Raw genomic sequence first — 22,374 nt, 5'->3', positions numbered from 1 at the left:
ACTGTGGTGTGGATGCTTTAATGCATTTCTATTGTCAGAAAGCCAGATTCTCACTGTTAATGAATTAATAATGGAGTTGGTAGCAGTGAAATGTTCACTGCCCTTTAACATTTATGATTATTTGCTTCTATGTTCAAAATTGTAAATGTATTGTTATGGTTTTGTAATTTAATATAACCGTACTTAACATTATTTTGTATCTTTTCAAAGTGATTTTACCCATCACTTGTAATCCAGATCTCTCGGAATCTCTCTGGGCATTCTCCAGTTACAGACCACTGATTCTGTCTATATCTAGGCTAGCTTCAAAGTGAAAGCTAGCTGTTGCATGTTTTTGTCCCGTCTGCTGCCATTAGCAATGAGTGTTCCTAGCTACTCAATGAACTGATGTTAAAATGGTGTTCAGTGTTAGCGTATTTACATCATGACACTACACTACAAACTTGGTGAGCAGCCTCAGTCCATGTACAAGGGTAATAAGAGATAAGGAGACCTGTAACAAAATAGTTGGCTCCTTAGCTGACTGGAGTCTTTAAGTTGATATTTGTCCACACTGATGATTACACAAGAACCCCATATCTGGAATTGACAGCACAACAGGAGCTTGTCAAGTCTTTTACATTACATTACGTTCCAGCATATAGCAGAGTGCCCAAAAGCGCTGCTTTCCTGAATTTATTTTTCAGTCGGACCACTGGACTGTATATGAATTGAGCAGCAAAGAGAAGGCAGATGCATGCCTTAGCTATCAACACAATGAAAAAGATTGACTAACAATTAAATAGCTAATATTAAACTGGAACGGATTGTTCACATTGTGATTTCACAAGAACTATGATGAGTACATACATCAGAGTGGCACCTCTTAACTGAGTTCCCTCAGTATTACTGGAGTGTCTATCTTCATTTTTGCGCCGCTGTCCTGGAATGGGACTTGAACCTTCTGACTCGGAGTGCTACCCTTTGAGGCATGATTGATCGTGTACAAAGTTACAGAGTACAGGGGCAAGATACCAAATACCTTGATGTGGCAATCAGCACCATATTTTTGTAGAATGCACTTTCCATCCTGTCTGGTCAGGCTATGATTTGTGCTGAATCTCTTAAACAAATGGTTTTGGTGTACAATGGTGAACATTTTTGATCTGATATGAGTTTCATCTCAACAGTCGATAGCATCTGCAGACATGGACTTCAATCAACTGGAAGCCTTCTTGACAGCACAGACCAAGAAACAAAAAGGAATTACTCTGGAGCAGGCGGAAGTTTTAACAAAATTTTGGAAAGCACATAAAGTTAAAATCCGAGAAAGTCTTATTAATCAGAGCAAGTGGGAGAACTGCCTGAGGAACTTAAGTTGGAGAGTTGACCTGAAATCTCAATCCAGATACTTGGATCAAATAAACACACCGGTTGCTATTGTGGAGCTTGAACTTGGAAAGAGTGATCAGGTAAGAACTGAACCTGGGAATGGCACATAGGTAGGAGATAAATAATCTTGCCCTATATTTCTTAGAATATTCATAGAAAAAATGACCATCTTGGTCATCATTCCTAAGTTCACATTAATCACAGGCAAAATCCAGAGGTGTGATAAGAGGTCATTATAAAAGAAAATAAAATGCACCATGAAATTCATTCTTTTAAAACACATTTTTCTCCACCAATTCTCTGTCTATCAAAAGCTATCAGACTATGGAAGGAAAGAGAGGGACATGGGCAATTAATTGCAGCTGATTCTAACTGTCCTCACTGGGCAATTATATACACGCACTTCCAGCAGGAATTGGCAGATGACGATCAGCTGGTTTTTCCCTTTCGCCGGGAATGTACGAATGCTAAGCATTATTTTGACTAATGCTCACAATGGGCTGAATGGTTTACTTCTGGGCTGTACTTTCTAAATGGAAAACTTTTACTTTACCTGTATGTCAGAATTAATGGCAGGTTAGATATTAGAATTTTAATTTCAAGGACAATGAATTATATATTTTCAAAATACCTTTTAAGAACATAAGAACATAAGAAATAGGAGCAGGAGTAGGCCATCTGGCCCTTTGAGCCTGCCCCGCCATTCAACAAGATCATGGCTGATCTGAAGCGAATCAGTTCCACTTACCCGCCTGCTCCTCATAACCCCTAATTCCCATATCGATCAGAAAACTATCTACCCGTGATTTAAACATATTCAACGAGGAAGCCTCCACCACTTCAAAGGGCAGAGAATTCCAGAGATTCACTACCCTCTGAGAGAAGAAGTTCCCCCTCAACTCTGTTCTGAACCGGCCCCCCCTTATTTTGAGGCAGTGCCCTCTAGTTCTGGTTTCCCTTCTAAGTGGAAAGAATCTCTCCACCTCTACCCTATCCAGCCCCTTCATTATCTTATATGTCTCTATAAGATCACCCCTCATCCTTCTAAACTCCAACGAGTACAGACCCAATCTGTTCAATCTCTCCTCATAAGCCACACCCCTCATCTCCGGTATCAACCTGGTGAACCTTCTCTGCACTCCCTCCAAGGCTAATATATCCTTTTGCAAATAAGGGGACCAAAACTGCACACAGTACTCCAGTTGCGGCCTCACCAGTGCCTTGTACAGTTGCAGCAAGACCTCCCTGCTTCTATATTCTATCCCCCTCGCGATAAAGGCCAACATTCCATTTGCCTTCTTGATCACCTGCTGCACCTGCAGACTGAGTTTTTGCGATTCGTGCACAAGGACCCCCAGGTCCCTCTGCACAGTCGCACGATGTAATTTTTCTCCATTTAAATAATATTCCAATTTACTATTATTTCTTCCAAAGTGGATAACCTCACATTTGCTAACGTTATATTCCATCTGCCAGATCCTCGCCCACTCGCTCAGCCTATCCAAATCTCTCTGCAGACTTTCCGCATCCTCCACGCAATTTGCTTTCCCACTCACCTTTGTGTCATCAGCAAACTTGAATACCCTACATTCAGTCCCCTCCTCCAGATCATCTATGTAAATGGTAAACAATTGAGGCCCCAGCACCGATCCCTGCGGCACGTCACTGGTCATCAACTGCCAACCAGAAAAGCACCCATTTATCCCAACTCTCTGCTTCCTGTTAGATAGCCAATCCCCAATCCACGCCAACACCTTACCCCTAACTCTGTGTACCCCAATCTTCTGCAGCAACCTTTTGTGAGGCACCTTATCGAACGCCTTCTGGAAATCTAAAAACACCACATCCACCGGTTCCCCTCTGTCAACCGCACTAGTGACATCTTCATAAAAGTCCAGTAGATTCATCAAACACGACTTTCCCTTCATGAATCCATGCTGCGTCTGCTTGATCAAACCATTCTTATTCAGGTGCTCTGTTATTTCCTCTTTAATAATGGACTCGAGCATCTTCCCAACTACGGACGTTAAGCTAACCGGCCTGTAGTTACCCGCCTTTTGTCTACTTCCTTTTTTAAACAGCGGCGTAACAGTAGCTGTTTTCCAGTCAGCCGGCATTACCCCAGAGTCCAGCGAATTTTGATAAATTACTACTAACGCATCTGCTATTACCTCAGCCATTTCTTTCAGTACCCTGGGATGCATTCCATCTGGGCCCGGGGACTTGTCTACCTTCAGTCCTATTAGTCTATCAAGCACCACCTCCTTAGTAACAGTAATTGTATTAAGGACCTCCCCTCCCACCAACTCTCGATCCCTAATATTCGGCAAACTATTTGTGTCTTCCACCGTGAAGACCGACACAAAGAACTTATTTAAAGTCTCAGCCATTTCCTCGTTTTCCACTATTAAATCCCCCCTCTCATCTTCCAAGGGTCCAACATTCACTCTAGCCACTCTATTCCTTTTTATATACTTGTAAAAACTTTTACTATCATTTTTTATATTTTGAGCTAGTTTAGTTTCATAATCTATCTTTCCTTTCTTAATCGCTTTCTTAGTCGTTCTTTGTTTTTCTTTAAAGCTTTCCCAATCCACTAATTCTCCACTATTTTTGGCCACTCTGTACGCATCTGATTTTATTTTAATACTCTCCTTTATTTCCTTCGTTATCCACGTCCGGTTATCCTTTTTCTTACAGTCCTTCTTTATCACCGGAATATATTTTTGCTGAGTACTTTAAAAAAATCTCCTTAAAAATCCTCCACTGTTCCTCAGCTGTCCTACCTACCAGTCTGCTCGCCCAGTCTACATTAGCCAATTCCACCCTCATCCTATCGTACTCCCCTCTGTTCAAGCAGAGGACACTGGTTTGGGACCCTACTTTCTCACCCTCCATCTGTATCAGAAATTCCACCATATTATGATCACTCATCCCAAGAGGATCCTTCACAAGAAGATCCTTAATCCTACCTGTCTCATTGCACAGAACCAGATCCAAGATAGCTCGCTCTCTCGTAGGTTCTGTAACATACTGTTCAATGAAACAATCCCGACAGCATCCCAAGAACTCTTCCTCAAGCCCTCCACATCCAATTTGAGTCGACCAGTCAATATGTAGGTTAAAATCCCCCATGATTATTGCCGTTCCACTTTTGCACGCATCCATTATTTGCTTGTTTATAGCCCTCCCCACCTCTAAGTTATTATTTGGGGGCCTAAAGACCACGCCTACCAGTGTCTTTCTCCCCCTACTATTCCTTATCTCCACCCACAACGATTCCACGTTTTGCTCCTTAGAGCCTATGTCGTCTCTCACTACCGTCCTGATATTATCCTTTATTGACAAAGCTACCCCACCTCCTTTTTCTACCTGTCTATCCTTCCTAAATGTCTGATAACCCTGTATATTCAGTTTTACGCCTGTCCCCTGTGAGCTTATCAAGCATAAGCTGTAGGTTAACATTCTGAGTAGAAATCCATTGTAAGGAAACTATAAAAGAGCATTTCCAAGTGCATGAGGATGTTAAATTATTTTAAAATTTCCATAAAAAACAGGATTTGTCAATCTTATCCTGTTACTGTTGTCTTGAAGTTTGCTGATTATGACTCCACAGGTTACAATGGCACATTGATACCTTACTATCAAAGTCTAGACAGTGAGTGTTGGCATGTTGTTCAAAAGTGGGCCTGTCATGGCCCAACTCTGACTCAATACACATTAAGAAGTCTCTCAACACCAGGTTAAAGTCCAACTGGTTTATTTGAAATAAGATCCAAATAAACCTGTTGGACGTTAACCTGGTGTTGTGAGACTTCTTACTGTGCTTACCCCCAGTCCAACACCAGCATCTCCACATCATCAATACACATTCCCAGCAGGATGCACTACTTCTAATTCACTTTGTTTTCTTCTTGGGCTATTCTCTGCCTTACTGTCTTCTTCCTGTCATCCACTCAAGCCACCTCTGCTCTCTGGTACTTTACTCCTTAAGAGTTTTAACAACACCAGGTTAAAGTCCAACAGGTTTATTTGGTAGCAAATGCCATTAGCTTTCGGAGCGCTGTTCCTTCGTCAGATGGAGTGGATATCTGCTCACAAACAAGGCACACAGACACAAAATCAAGTTACAGAATACTGATTAGAATGCGAATCTTTACAGCTAATCAAGTCTTAAAGATACAGACAATGTGAGTGGAGGGAGTATTAGGCACAAGTTAAAGAAATGTGTATTGTCTCCAGACAGGACTTTAACCTGGTGTTGTTAAAACTCTTACTGTGTTTACCCCAGTCCAACGCCGGCATCTCCACATCATGACTTTACTCCTTACCAGTAACTCATCACTGCTCCTCTGTCATTAGACTCTCCTTAGTAAGAAGTCTGACAGCACCAGGTTAAAGTCCAACAGGTTTATTTGGTAGCAAATTTGCTACCAAATAAACCTGTTGGACTTTAACCTGGTGTTGTGAGACTTCTTACTGTGCTTACCCCAGTCCAACGCCGGCATCTCCACATTAGACTCTCCTGCCACTTTCAGAGGCTTGAATCCCCTTTAGATAAGTCCACACTCTTTCAACATTCTCCCAAGAACCACCAAGTCGGGCATTTATTGCTGCCTCCTTACAAACAGCACTACAAATCGTTCCATACTCACTGGGCATATTGCCCCAGAATTCCACTTGTTCCCAGTTTATCTGCCTAGCACTGACCCCTTGGAACGTGTTTGTGTATCAGCAGTCACTGGCCCTGTCACTCTCTTGATCCAGTAAACTACTTTAGATTTATATAGATGACAGTAGTGAAGGCCATGGATTTAGTACATGTTGTAAATATCATTGTGGCTTAGTATTTTGAACAATTTGTATATAATCTAATTAATCTTGCATTCACCTGCCATTTCCTGTAGCACTCAGAAAATGCATAATTTATATTTCTCCTATAAACCAATCTATTGCTGGAAACGATTTCTATCTCTAAGCCCAAATAATTTTATAAAGTGTTTCATAACCTAGTCTCTGGCACAACCTCTACAAACCACGGAGCCCACGTGTCTTGGGTTGTAAATGCCAGATGTTTTTTTTTGCCAGCTCTTGATCTGTATTCTGCAAGAAAGAACTTGTGTTCTTTAAGAGCCCCTCAATTGAACAAAGGACATTTGTTGGACTTTCAACAGTGTCAGCCAGTTAAAATATTAACACTTTCCCAAAAGAATGCCTTAATCCCTATTACCTTCCCAACCATGAAACTTTTCATAGCAAATCTATCCAGAGGCAATTTTCTCCACCAGCCCAAATCCAAACCTACAATTTAAAAAAACAATTGTTAAAATTATGAAGTAGGTTTAAGGAAAACCTATTCCATGTGATGGCCCAACTATCTCCACTATAGTAGGGACATATGTCATAGACCAGGGGGAAGGGTTAATTTAAACAGCACTGATTTCTCCTCTTACCGTCTTTCCATTAACAGAAGTGTATTTTGATATGTTTCCATTTTTATAAGTGAGTACATGCTTCCCAACCCTTCAGTTTTGATGCAATCCAAATTTCTGTTAATAACCTCGCAGCAAACTTGAGATAGGATGAACTCAAAGGGTTAGTTTATTTGCATACATTCAAAATACGACATCCCCCTCGTATTCAGACAGTAGAGAGCGAGAGAGATTTGGTATGTGGTATGAAGACCACAGAGAAATTAAATATTGTTTCATGTAGGTTCAAAAGTCCAATCGGATTCCACACCTCAACATATTTCCAAGGCCCAAATATTCACCCGAAATATGGCTTTGTCATAATGATTTTTACCATGATACCTTGCGGTAAAACGCTTTTTGACTAAAGTGCACAATATTCCTTAAAATCAATAATAATATATTCAAGCTATCAGCATATGGGTTTTACAATCATAATCACTTGTTTGAATCAATTACTATAATATATATAAATGATTTGGAGGCAAATGTAACTGGTTTGATTAGTAAGTTTGCGGTCGACACAAAGGTTGGTGGATTTGCGGATAGTGATGAGGACCATCAGAGGATACAGCAGGATATAGATCGGTTGGAGACTTGGGCGGAGAGATGGCAGATGGAGTTTAATCCGGACGAATGTGAGATAATGCATTTTGGAAGGTCTAATACAAATAGGAAATATACAGTAAATGGCAGAACCCTTAAGAGTATTGATAGGCAGAGGGATCTGGTGTACAGATACACAAGTCACTGAAAGTGGCAACGCAGGTGGGGAAGGTCGTCAAGAAGGCATATGGCATGCTTACCTTCATCGGCCGGGGCATTGAGTTTAAAAATTGGCAAGTCATGTTGCAGCTTCATCGAACCTTAGTTAGGCTGCACTTGGAATATAGTGTTCAGTTCTGGTCGCCACACTACCAGAAGGATGTGGAGGCTTTGGAGAGGGAACAGAAATTTTTTTCCAGGATGTTGCCTGGTATGGAGGGCATTAGCTATGAGGAAAGGTTGGAGAAACTTGGTTTGTTCTCACTGGAATGACGGAGGTTGACGGTGACCTGATAGAAGTCTCAAGATTGAGAGGCATGGACAGAGTGGATAGTCAGAAGCTTTTTCCCAGGGTGGAAGAGTCAATTACTAGGGGGCACAGGTTTAAGGTGTGAGGGGCAAGGTTTAAAGGAGATGTACGAGGCAGATTTTTACACAGAGGGTGGTGGGTGCCTGGAACCCGCTGCCGGAGGAGGTAGTGGAAGATGATAGTGAGTTTTAAGGGGCGTCTGGACAAATACATGAATAAGATGGGAATAGAGGGATATGGTCCCCGGAAGGGTAGGGGGTTTTAGTTCAGTCGGGCAGCATGGTCGGTGCAGGCTTGGAGGGCCGAAGGGCCTGTTCCTGTGCTGTAATTTTCTTTGTTCTTTGGACTGCATCTCATGTGTAAATTGCTTCTTAGCTTCTTATTTTAAAAGTCATTTAGCTGAATGCTGCTAGTTCTGTCAGTGCCTTAATGTCTACTGCTGTAAAAATCTTACCATCCCATTAGGGGTTCCACTCACACTGCCCTTTGATATAAATTTGTCAGTTCCATTGCGCAAAGTCCTCCTACCAGCAATTTTTCTCTTTTCACTTTCACTTGTTAGTCATGTCTCTCTCAGCATCAAAAACGCACATAGAGGATTGTACAATTTTTTTTTATTCATTCGTGGGGCATGGGCGTCGCTGGCTGGCCAGCATTTATTGCCCATCCCTAGTTGCCCTTGGAGGGCAGTTAAGAGTCAACCACGTTGCTGTGGCTCTGGAGTCACATGTAGGCCAGACCGGGTAAGGACAGCAGATTTCCTTCCCTAAAGGACATTAGTGAACCAGATGGGTTTTTCCAACAATCGACAATGGTTTCATGGTTATTAGTAGATTCTTACTTCCAGATTTTTTTTATTGAATTCAAATTCGAACCCAGGTCCCAGAACATTATCTGAATTCCTGGACCAATAGGTTGGTGATAATACCACTAGGCATTGCCTCTAGTGATGTTCACTGAACATCAATGGAGTTCGGGTCACTGGGCCTTGTACACAGTGATTTCGGCAAATGAAACTGTGCACCAGGTAATAAAACAGAGCATCATATGTTTTAGCACAGAAAATATTGGAAATATTCAGGTTAGGCAGCAACATGGAGAGAGAACAAATTTAATGTTTCAGGTTGATGACCTTTCATTAGAACTGGGAAAATTTAGAAAGGTAACAGATTTTGGAAAAAAGGGGCGAGTAGAACAGGAAGGTCTGTGATATGGTGAAAGGCGGGAGAGATAGAATGACAGAAAAGATAGACCAAAGGGAATGGTGATGGGGCAAGAAAAGAAATAAAAAAACATGGCTAGCAAAGGTGTGCGGCTGACTGAAAGCAAAGGTGAGAGAAACACTGAAACACCCAAAAAAAAAGGAATCAAAATGGGAGCAGAGTTCACAGTCTGGAATTGTTGAACTCTGTTAAATCCAGAATGCTGTAAAATGTCTAAACAAATGATGAGGTGATGATCCTCCAGCTCACGTTGAGCCTCACTGGAACGCTGCAGAAGGTCGAGATTGGGGGTGTTAGTGTGAAAACAAGGTGGAGAAATAAAATGGCAGGCCACTGGAAGCTTAGGCTTTGGTTTAAATATCTTGTTTCCAAATCAACCCATAAACCTCCCAATGTAATAAATCAAAGTTCCATGTTTCCTTTAGTATTTTGGTAAATATTACTTCTAGAAATTGCTCCAAAGCAAACTCAGAGAAAATTTAAGAACAGAAGGAGCTCTGAAAAGGTTTCCTTTCAATTAATTTCAAGATGTCATTTAAATATGTTGGATGAAAGCTGCTGCTGTTCTGTTTTGTTGACACACTTGCGTGATGCTATACTAAACAGTTTGGTGTTTACTGCAAACCACTCATAGTTTCCTAGTGATTTCACACAGGTTATGTTTCCAACCGTCATAGAGGTTTACAGCCCTTCGGCCCAACTTGTCCATGCTGTCCAGTTTTTACCACTAAGCTAGTCCCAATTGCCCAGATTTGGTCCACATCCCTCCATACCCATCTTACCCACGTAACTGTCGAAACGCTTTTTAAAAGACAAAATTGTACCTGCCTCTACTACTACCTCTGGCAGCTTGTTCCAAACACTCGCCGCCCTCTGAAATAATTGCCCCTCTGGACACTTTTACATCTCTCCCTTCTCACCTTAAACCTATGCCCTCTAGTTTTAGACTCCCCTACCTTTGGGAAAAGTTATTGACTAGCTGATCTATGCCCCTCATTATTTTATAGACCTCTATAAGATCACCCCTCAGCCTCCTACCCTCCAGGGAAAAAAGTCCCAGTCTGTCCAGCCTCTCCTTATAACTCAAACCATCAAGTCCCAGTAGCATCTTAGTAAATTTTTTCTGCACTCTGTCTAATTTAATATCCTTTCTGTAATAGGGTGACCAGAACTGTACACAGTATTCCAAGTGTGGCCTTATCAATGTCTTGTACAACTTCAACAAGATGTCCCAACTCCTGTATTCAATGTTCTGACCAATGAAACCAAGCATACTGAATGCCGCCTTCACCACCCTGTCCACCTGTGACTCTGCTTTCAAGGAGCTATGAACCTGTACTCCTGGAGCTCTTTGTTCTGTAACTCTCTCCAATGCCCTACTATTAACTGAGTAAGTCCTGCCCTGATTCAATCTACCAAAATGCATCACCTTGCATTTATCTAAATTAAACTCCATCTGCCATTCATCTGCCCACTGGTCCAATTGATCAAGAAAGATCCTGTTGCAGTTCTAGATAACCACCTTCACTGTCCTCTATGCCACCAATCTTGGTGTCATCTGCAAACTTACTAACTATGCCTCCGAAATTCTCATCCAAATCATTAATATAAATAACAAACAACAGTGGACCCAGCACCGATCCCTGAGGCCAACTGCTGGTCACAGGCCACCAGTTTGAAAAACAACCTTCTACAACCACTTTTTGCAGTGAACATCACTAGAGGTGATGGCCTAGTGGTATTATCGCCAACCTATTAGTCCAGGAATTCAGATAATGTTCTGTGACCTGGGTTCGAATCCCACCACTGCAGGTGGTGGAATTTGAATTCGATAAAAAAAATCTGGAATTAAGAATCTACAAAATTGGTTCTTCTGTCATCAAGCCAATTTTGTATCCAATTGGCTACCTCACCCTGGATCCCATGAGATTTAACCTTATGCAACAACATACCATGTGGTACCTTGTCAAAGGCCTTGCTCAAGTCCATGTAGACAGTGTCAACTGAACTGCCCTCATCTATCTCCTTGGTTACCTCTTCAAAAACTCCAATCAAATTCGTGAGACATGATTTTCCACTCACAAAGCCATGCTGACTGTCCCTATTCAGTCCTTGCGTCTCTAAATGCCTGTGGATCCTGTCTCTCAGAATATCTTCTAACAACTTACCCACTACAGACGTTAGGCTCACCATTTTGTAGTTCCCAGGCTTTTCCCTGCAGCCCTTCTTGAACAAAGGCACAACATTTGCTACCCTCCAATCTTCAGGCACCTCAACTGTGGCTGTCAGTGATTCAAATATTTCTGCGAGGGGACCTGCAATTTCCTCCCTCACCTCCCACAATGTCCTGGGATACACTTCATCAGGTCTCGGGGATTTATCTACTTTGATGCGCTTTAAGACTTCCAGCACCACTTCCTTTGTAATGTGTACACTCCTCAAGACATCACTATTTATTTCCCCAAGTTCCCTAACATCCATGGTTTTCTCAACAGTAAATACCGATGAAAAATATTCATCTAGGATCTCACCCATCTCTTGTGGATCCGCACGTTAGATGACCTTGTTGATCCTTAAGAGGCCTACTCTCTCCCTAGTTACTCTTTTGTCCTTTCTATTTGTAGAAGCTGTTTGGATTTTCCTTTGCCTAATCTGCCAAAGCAATCCTGTGCCCTCTTTTTGCCCTTCTGATTTCTCTCTCAACTCTACTCCGACATCTCTATACTCTTCAAGGGATCCACTTGATCCCAGCTGGCTATGCATATCATATACTTCCTCCTTTTTGACCAGGGCCTCAATATCCCGAGTCATCCAGGATTCCCTACTTCTGCTATCCTTGCCCTTCACTCTAAAAGGAATGTGCTTACCCTGAACCTTGGTTAACATACTTTTGAAAGCCTCCCACTTACCAGTCGTCCCTTTGCCTGCCAACAGACTCCACCAAGCAACCTTTGAAGTTCATGTCTAATACCTTCATATTTAGTCAAGAAGCTTTGAGCACTAATACTTCTATATTGCAATACTGTTTGTAAAAGCCTTCTTATACTATCACTCGTGTAGTTAGTTTTGTGTTTAGCATGTGTCCATGATACCAAGCCTCAAAGGCATCTTCTGTAGAGAAATCATCATTGATTTGCTGAAATAGTTGCAATCTGTTTGTTAACTGTTCTGATGGACATTCAATGGATCAGATATTTAGAACAATCCAGAAGCTGACAGCTGAAGCTAACACTCAAGCAAATGACCTGCTTAGACTAAGCCATCAAGTCTCAATTTTACTGCCACTTTTTTAAGACTGCTACTTTTAAGTAATTGATTATGTGGTCAGAGTTTTCTGCTATTAGGTTTAGAATGTTCTGCCTGGTAAAGTGAATAGGTAATGTATTATAAGCTTGAAAGCACTGAAAATCCTGACCAGTATGTCTAAAAATTAGAAATATGAAGTTTTCAAAGAAATTTATTTCTCCACCTTGTTTTCACACTGACACCTCCAATCTCGACGTGAGACTCAACGTAAACTAGAGGATTATCACCTCATCGTTTGATCAGGCATTTTACATTATTCTGGAGTTAACTGAGTTCAGCAATTCCAGACTATAAACTCTGCTCTCATTTGGATTCCTTTTTTTGCATGTTTGTTTTTCTCTTTCCTTTGCTTTCAGTCAGCAGCACATATTTATCCAGCAAATCTCTCCACCTTTCTTTGCACTGATTTTCCCATTTGCTGGGCCTCTGGCTACGAGAAATAAGGGCAACATCATGCCCCCAAAATAACTGGGTAGAATCATTATATACTTTTTTTATTGTGGGTACACTAAGCATTTTTCTATTTGAATCTGTATACTGATGTCTTTAGTAAGTGTGAGTATGCGCAAATCACTTCATCAGTAATGTGGGCTTGGTGGGTTATTATTTTAGCCAAGAGGGACCTGTGCATAGCTGCTTCCAGGTTCTATGTCCACACTGTACAGTTTATTATGTATTTTTATTAGTAAAGAAGACTTAGCATCAAAACGTGTCAGTCTACCTTTGCCATGTTACCACAACTTTCATAATCATGGGATTTGGGCATCACTGGCTAGACCAGCATTTATTGCCTATTCCTAAATGCCCTTGAAAAAGAGGAGATGAGTTGTCATCTTGAACCACTGCATTTCATATCATAGATGGTGTAGGGACATCCACAGTGCTGTTCCGGAGGGAGTTTGAAGATTTTAACCCAGCTCACTAGCAGCAGTGTGTACTATTTACAAGATGCACTGCAGGAATTCTCCAAGTTTCCTTAGACAGCACCTTCCAAACCCATGACCACTTCCACCTAGAAGGACAAGGGCAACAGATACAAGCACCACCACCTGCAACTTCCCCCTCCAAGCCACTCACCATCTTGACTTGGGAAATATATTGCCGTTCCTTCGCAGTCACTGGATCAAAATCCTGGAACTCCCTCCCTAACGGCATTGTGGGTCAACCCACAGAACATGAGCTGCAGCATTTCAAGAAGGCAGCTCACCACCACCTTCTCAAGGGCAACTAGGGATGGACAATAAATACTGGCCAGTCAGTGGCTCCCATGTCCCACAATGAATTTTTAAAAAAAAGATGGTGAACAGGCTTTGGTGAGTTAGGAGGTGAGTTACTCGCCACAGGATTCCTAGCCTCTAACCAATTGTAGTCACTACAGCCAATTTACAGCTAGTCCAGTTCAGTCTCTGGTCAATGATGAGTCATAATGTGGAGATGCCGGCGTTGGACTGTGGTAAACACAGCAAGAAATCTCTCAACACCAAGTTAAAGTCCAACAGGCTTATTTGGTAGCAAAAGCCACGAGCTTTCGGAGCGCTGCTCCTTCGCCAGGTAAGTGGGAGTTCTGTTCACAAACAGGGCATATAAAGACACTTTGTAAATTGAGTTTGTGTCTTTATATGCCCTGTTTGTGAACAGAACTCCCACTTACCTGACGAAGGAGCAGCGCTCCGAAAGCTAGTGGCTTTTGCTACCAAATAAACCTGTTGCACTTTAACCTGGTGTTGTGAACTTCTTACAATGATGAGCCCCAGGATGCTGATACTGGGGGATTTAGCAACGGTAATGACATTGAATTTCAGAGGGTGATGGTTTGATTCTATCTTTTTGGAAATGGCCATTGCCTGGCGCTTGTGTGGCATGAATGTTCCTTGCCTTTTGACAACCCAGGCCAGGCTGTTGTCCATGTCTTGCTGCATTTGGACATAATTGGCCCATCTTGTCTGCAGCACCAACTACTATTAGAGTTGGGCTAATCCCACTTTCCAGCGCTTGTCCTATATCCTTCAATGTTACGATATTTCAAGTGCTTATCCAAATTCTTTTTAAAGGTTGTAAAGTTTCCAGCCTTCCTAGGCAGTACATTCCAGATTCTCACCACCCTCTGAGCGAAATTTCCTTTTCTCAAATCCCCTCTGAATGCCCTACCCCTCACCCTAAAACTATGCCCCCCTTGTAATTGACCCCTGAACCAAGGGGAACAGCTGCGTCCTATTCACCCTGTCCATTCATGTATGATTCCCTGAGTATAACTATCAGGCTGGTTCTTGATTCGCCTGTGGGACAGCTATTCCTAATTTGGCACAATCCCCCAGATGTCAACAGGGCTGAGTTTGCTTTTGTCATTTCCGGTGCTAAAGTCGATACTGGGTGGTCCATCTGGTTTCATTCCTTAGAGTCTTTCTAGCAGCTTGATGTAACAGAGTAGCTTGCTAAGGGCATTTAAGAGTAAACTGCTTTGCTGTGAGTCTGCAGCCACGTGTGGGGCAGACCAGGTAAGAACAGCAGATTTCCTTCCTGAAAGGACATTGGTGAACCAGATGGCTTTTTAATGACTGCTAGTAATGGTTTCATGGTTGTCATTAGACTTTTAGTTCCAGATTTTTATTGATTGAATTCAAATTCTGCTATCTGCCATGGTGGGATTTGAACCGGAGTTCCCAGAGCATTACTCTGGGTCTCTGGATAACTAGTCCAGTGACAATACCACTACACCACCACCTCCCCTTGCATAATGCACCGTCCTTATGTAAATTATTCTTGTAATCTGGAAGGGAGCTTCAATGCTTTCAAGGTATGAGAGATTTCATAAAAATTTCTGTACATTGTGTACAGAACAAACTCCATTATCTGAGGAAGAAAAGATTTGAGAGAATGAAAAGCTTTTTCTCAGCTCAGTGCTTGTTCATGTCGTCAGATGTTTTGTTTTCAGATATGAAACTTCATTTCTACCTTCAGTTTAATCACCGACAGATAGAACTCCCATTTATACAGTGTCTTTCACTACTTTGTTCACTTATTGGCACCATAGCCTTAGTGGGACTGTTGGCATCATCTTGCTTTTTGTTATGGACAGAAGCAAGAGACAAATTGAACTCCTTTATTTTTCTTGCCACATGTCCACAATCTGAGGTGTTATAATCTTTGATGTGGAGATGCCGGTACTGGGGTGGGCACAGTAAAAAGTCACGAGCTTTCAGATTGCTGCTCCTTCATCAGGTGAGTGGGCACTAAGCTCGTGCTACCAAATAACCTGTTGGACTTTAACCTGGTGTTGTTATAATCTTTGAAATAGATTATGGTGTGTTTCCCAAATTCTTTGTTTGTGAACTCAGCTTTAAAATGACTCATCAAAAAACTCTCTCTTAGGGTTAAATCAGAGGTATTGTTTGTTCATACATTTAAACCAGGAGTAGTTCCCACAATACATACACACACACCAAGAAGGAGATATGAAAGAAAATCATTAAATAACCAGGAATAACTTGGAGCAAAAAAACAAAGATAGGAATATTAATTCATGTGAATGTTAGAGTCTAGTGAGGGTTTCTTTAGGAGATAAAGTTCAAGCAGGTTTAGTAAGCTGAATGCAGGAGCTGCTGAGTTCCTTCAAAGGCGATGATTCAGCAAGATGAGGTTGCTATCCTACCTACAGGTGATGGCAGGAATCCTCGAGGAGGTTTAGATTTGTGGCAGATTTTGTTGTCAGCTTGGAGTCCTGCTTTGGTATGGGCAGGCTGGATGTTAACAAATTGCCAGGAATGTAACATTAAAACTTTCCAAAGGCCAAAGGAGCTTGGGTCATGTGATGCTGCCCATTTTATGAATCACTTTCAGATTAACGATCAGTTTCTATGTTTCCTGGTCAAAACCATTGTTCACCTTGGGAGATAGGTGGTGGCCATTTGTGCCTCCACAGGTATAACAAGTCTTGATGGCTCTCCTTCTTATAATCCAGACTGGGGAGATAGACCATTTGTGTTCCCTTGTTTTGTTGATTGTAATGAATCCACACAATGATAGCTGTGAGATTCCACAAGGACAAGGGTTGAACTTTGACTTGTAATTATTGTTGGCGTTTCCAGAACTGTAACCAATTTGAAAATCACGCAACCTGTAGCAGTCATGTTTTTGGTCCAGCAAAGTCTATTTTTAAATAAGCATAAAGTACAGTTTGATTTAAACAGTTTATGATCTTTTCTGTCTTCAGGACATAACATTCTTCTCAGGATTTCTCAAACACCCCCCATCCAGTACACGTCTCAATGTTACCAATCCATCCAATTTTTCTAACCTTTTCTGTTTTTCCCCTCAATTTCTCCTTCAGTTGTTGCTGAAACAAAGCTGTTGGCTCTTTTTTTCAATGTCTGTACTTTGAAACCCCTTCTAATTCCTGAACTTCTACTTTTGATTTAACTCACTCGTTTGTCTTTCTATCCATTCCGCTGATTTCACTACCTCAGGATGTTCTAAAATGCTTCACAACCAAATAATTACTGCTTTTGACACTAATGTAGAAAACACAGCAGCTAATTTGCAGTAGCAAGGCCCCACAAACAATAATAAAATCAAATTACCATGTAATTTGTTTCAGTTTTATTGGTTGAAACAGAAACACTTAACACACACAGATAATTGTAAACAAATTCAATTCTGATATTAAATCTTTTGAAAATATAATCTGAACTCTTTGAATGCTTCAGATTATCTGCTTAAAACATCATGCAAGATGCTTGGGTGATATTCTGGAGTTCGAGGTTGGTATTTTTGATGGAAAATTAAGTTGTGGGACATGAAGGGGTTTTCTGCAAAGTGGGCTGGCAGATAATGAGTCTGGAAAGAACAGTTAATTTGGAAGTACACAAATGTAATTTACCTGTTTAAAATACTTGTTAATATCATAGTAATTAACAGTCACAATTGGCTACTCAAAATCTGTTGTTCACTTCTAGATAAGCTCTAGCTTTCTTTGTTCATCCTATAATTAGTTGTTACAGTTCAAAGAGCTGCTGTCTGTTGTAAAAACCACGTTTCACTACACCCAGCAAAAAACAGCATGTGATGAATTTTACAAAGATGTTTTTGGTTTAATTCACTGTGTTAAAGTTGGTTCACTGTAGTTGGATTGCAAACTGATTTTGCTGCAAACAGATTTCATCTTTCTCAACCAGCGCTGTAATTCTGGCTCAGAGTATAGGATTAGAAAGTAAGAATTGAATCTGTGTGAGGGCAATTTAAAATCTGTCACAAAATTTCTCTTTAAATGATTTTGTTGATTTCCAGAATATATTGAGTTAGCTGATTTTGATTAGATCAGTGGGGTGAAAGATGTAATTAGCTTTAGAGTCTTGTCTCTTGGCCTGGCAAAGGAAATTGGCTACTGGTCACTTTCTATCACTGTTCCATCTTTCAGATGTGACATTAAACCAAGGCCCCCATCTGCTCACTCAGATATGGTTAAAAGATCCCATGCCACTATTGGAAGAAAAGCTGCAGTATTTCCACAATGTCCTGGCTAATATTTATCCTTCAACCAATACCATGAGCAACAAGATGTTTAGTTTTGGGTTTTATAAGCTTGGGCTGGTTTAGTGAAATCTGTACTCTGCCTATTATAAGCAACTGAAGGAACATGCTATTTGATTCAATCAGCCAATTATTGGGATGTACACTCTCCGTACCTGCTGTCATACTGGCTCTGAAATTCATACACTATGTTGTTCAACTGAGGGATTGGCAGAATGTCTTTTTGGACTGTCTCCAACATCTTGTTAGTGGAAAATACCATTTGCATAGGCACTGCAGAGGAGCAATGTGAAACAGCTTGCTTAATCTGTTAATGACATTTTTAAGATATTTTACTTTTCTAGGGTAATTTGAGATAGGCCAGACACTTTTCATCTAATAACATCAACTGTTAGATGTGATGCTGCATTTGAATAGCACTGTGTGGACGTGTGCACTAATAGCTATACCAACAACCATTTTAAAATGATCAGTCGAGTTTGTACTGTTGCTCATTTACTCTTCCGAGAAGTGACATAGGTTCAAACACAAGGACTTGTTTTCTGCAAAAGAAAGGAATATGTTCCGATCCTGTCTTTGAATTGTCCAGGAGCTTGGAAAGCCTAGACTTCTCCGTTGATTTCTCTATAACCAATCAGAGTTGACTTGCCAACTAATCAACATCCTGTTCTGCTGTAGTATAAGTTGTTGTTGTTTGGCGTTCTAGCATTTGTCCTGATAGTGCAAGGCAAAAAACTTCTCTCTTTTCAGTAACTATTCGTATGGTGAAGTGCCCAGAGCCAGAAGACGTAAGATTCCTAAAGCTCCACACCAAGAACGCTTACAAGCGTAACATGAAGGTCCTAAACACAGTTCACACGTGAAAGACACTAGCTGACAACAGCAAAATGGTGACATCACCTGTGAGCTGGTGTGCACCACCATGGCTACAGCGGCTTGGCAACAGGTGCCAACACTGAAAACAACACTTCACAATGACACCTAATAACCACTTCACATGTGGCACTTGTGGCAGAATCTGTATCTCATGGTCTCTTCAGCCATCAGCAAAATTGCACTGAATGAAGATATCCCATTCATAATAGATTTGGTTTGTTGTATGACATCATCTTGCATAAATGGAGATGCCAATGCCAACAGTGCCTTGGTCAGACCACACCCGGCGTACTGAGTTCAGTTTTGGATATCGCAACTCGGGAAGGATGTATATAGGTGTTGGAGTTGGCACAAATCTTAGAAATCTTAGAAACCCTACAGCACAGAAAGAGGCCATTCGTCCCATCGAGTCTGCACCGACCACAATCCCACCCAGGCCCTACCCCCATATCCCTACATATTTACCCACTAATCCCTCTAACCTACACATCCCAGGACACTAAGGGCAATTTTAGCATGGCCAATCAACCTAACCCATACATCTTTGGACTGTGGGAGGAAACCAGAGCACCCGGAGGAAACCCACGCAGACACGAGGAGAATGTGCAAACTCCACACAGACAGTGACCAAAGTCGGGAATCGAACCCAGATCCCTGGAGCTGTGAAGCAGCAGTGCTAACCACTGTGCTACCGTGCCGCCCACAAAGATTCATTACGATGATATCGAGACTTAAAGCGTTAACTAATGAAGAGAGTTTGCTTAAATTTGGTTTGTATTCCCTTAACTTTAGATGGTTGAGGGATGATCTTATTGAGGTGCTTAAAGTGATAGAGATATGATATGGTAGATACAGAGAAATTATTTACATGACTGAGGGGGCCTGATCTTTGTTTAGAAGCAAACTCCGGAAGCACTCCAGCATAAGGTAGGTGAAATCTGGAAAGTTTGTTGGGGACCAAGTAAAATTTCTAAGACTGAGATTGTTAGATTTTTGTTGGGATGGGTTCTGGAGGGCTAAGAAGCAAAGTAAATGGAGTTGAGGCACATATGGGTGGCATGGTGGCTCAGTGGTTAGCATTGCGGGGTCTCAGTGCCAGGGACCCAGGTTCAATTCTGGTCTTGGATGACTGTATGGAATTTGTACATCCTCCCCATGTCTGCGTGAGTTTCCTCCAGATACTCTGGTTTCCTTCCACAGTAAGAGTTTTAACAACACCAGGTTAAAGTCCAACAGGTTTATTTGGTAGCAAATGCCATTAGCTTTCGGAGCGCTGCTCCATCGTCAGATGGAGTGGATATCTGCTCTCAAACAGGGCATATAGAGACACAAAATCAAGTTACAGAATACTGATTAGAATGCGAATCTCTCCAGCCAACCAGGTCTTAAGGATATAGACAATGTGAGTGGAGGGAGCATTAAGCACAGGTTAAAGAAATGTGTATTGTCTCCAGACAGGACAGCCAGTGAGTTTCTGCAAGTCCAGGAGGCAAGCTGTGGGGGTTACTGATAGTGTGACATAAACCCAAGATCCCAGTTTAGGCCGTCCTCATGTGTGCGGAACTTGGCTATCAGTTTCTGCTCAGCGACTCTGCGCTGTCGTGTGTCGTGAAGGCCGCCTTGGAGAACGTTTACCCGAAGATCAGAGGCTGAATGCCCGTGACCGCTGAAGTGCTCCCCCACAGGAAGCGAACAGTCTTGCCTGGTGATTGTCGAGCGGTGTTCATTCATCCGTTGTTGTAGCGTCTGCATGGTTTCCCCAATGTACCATGCCTCGGGACATCCTTTCCTGCAGCGTATCAGGTAGACAACGTTGGCCGAGTTGTTCCGCACACATGAGGACAGCCTAAACCGGGATCTTGGGTTTATGTCACACTATCAGTAACCCCCCACAGCTTGCCTCCTGGACTTGCAGAAACTCACTGGCTGTCCTGTCTGGAGACAATACACATCCCTTTAACCTGTGCTTAATGCTCCCTCCACTCACGTTGTCTGTATCCTTAAGACCTGGTTGGCTGGAGAGATTTGCATTCTAATCAGTATTCTGTAACTTGATTTTGTGTCTCTGTATGCCCTGTTTGAGAGCAGATATCCACTCCATCTGACGAAGGAGCGACACTCCGAAAGCTAATGGCATTTGCTACCAAATAAACCTGTTGGACTTTAACCTGGTGTTGTTAAAACTCTGACTGTGTTTACCCCAGTCCAACGCCGGCATCTCCACATCATCCTTCCCCAGACCAAAGATGTCTAGGTTAGGTGGATTGGCCATGCTAAATTGCCCCTTAGTGTCCCAACATATGTAGGTTAGATGGATTAACCATGAGATATGTGTGGGGTTATGGGATTAGGGTGAGGAGAAGGCCTTGATAAGATACTCTGTCAGAGAGTCGGTGCAGACTCCCAGCTATTCTGTTTCTGTCCTCTGGCCTTCAAAGGTATTCTTTTTAACTTGGAATGTGATCTTGCTAAATGTCACCGTTATGCTACAAATCTCATTGTTCCTGAAAAATGCCACAGCAGATTAGCTAGTTCAATTTAAAATTGTATAATTTAGTTTTCCTTGTGCCTTATTTGGGAAAGAAAACATACTGTAATTGAGAATGGAATAATAGTTTATTCTTGTGGATCGTTTCTTATGCATATATGACATTGATGTTTAAAACTAGCTTCAGCGCTCTCAGCTCTCAATTTTTAAAAAAGATTTTGTGTAATCGTTTATTTGAGGAAGTGTGTTCTCAAAGCATGCGTTTCCTGCACCATGTTAAGCTGAAACTCTGTTCATATTGGGTGTCTTTGTGGAAAGAGACATGCACTTTGGTTGCAGTGGGAGGGATCCTGTCAATAGTAGAACATTGAGTGGAACATGCAAAAGACCTGGTGGAGTTAAGACTGCATGTCTGTCATTAGGATCGAACAGAATAGAGGGAGATTCTGAGGAACATCACTTAACACCAAGTAGCATCAATTAGTGAACTGAATAGTTTTAACATTCTTTTGATTTATTATTGTCGCATGTATTAGTGTACAGTGGAAAGTATTGTTACTTGCACACTATACAGACAGAACATACTGTTCATAGAGAAAGGAGAGAGTGCAGAATATAGTGTTACAGTCATAGCTAGGGTATGGATAAAGATCAGCTTAGTGCGAGGTACGTCCGTTCAAAAGTCTGATGGCAACAAGGAAGAAGCTGTTCTTGAGTCAGTTGGTATGTGTCCTTCATAATGATGGATTTCAGAGCCACCTGACGATAGTCATTAAGGCACGCTGCCTGGCTTTTCTTTGGTACCGGGATAATGGTCGTCCTCTTGAAGCAGATAGGGACCTCAAATTGGTTAAAGATGTCTGCAAATACCCACGCCAGCTGGACTGCACAGGATCTGTGTGCTTGTCCGGGTACCCCATCCGGGCCAGTCGCTTTCCATGGGTTGACATTCGAGAAGGCTACTCTGGTGTCTGCGATGGTGACCTCAGATACATAAAAACATAGAAAATAGGTGCAGGAGCAGGCCATTCGGCCCTT

General features: G+C 41.8%; 1 protein-coding gene across 1 annotated transcript in view; it reads left to right on the top strand.

Moving 5' to 3' along the window:
* Positions 1-22,374, top strand: part of commd1 (copper metabolism (Murr1) domain containing 1) — a 118,196-nt gene that overhangs the window by 50,349 nt on the left and 45,473 nt on the right. The window contains exon 2 of the mRNA XM_078230458.1: positions 1,170-1,451. Coding sequence (XP_078086584.1) covers positions 1,170-1,451 — 282 coding nt within the window. The remainder of the gene's footprint in view (positions 1-1,169; positions 1,452-22,374) is intronic.

Source organism: Mustelus asterias, chromosome 15 (genome assembly GCF_964213995.1).
Source record: "Mustelus asterias chromosome 15, sMusAst1.hap1.1, whole genome shotgun sequence".
NCBI classification, from domain to species: domain Eukaryota; kingdom Metazoa; phylum Chordata; class Chondrichthyes; order Carcharhiniformes; family Triakidae; genus Mustelus; species Mustelus asterias.
This window is presented reverse-complemented; position numbering and strand designations above follow the sequence as displayed.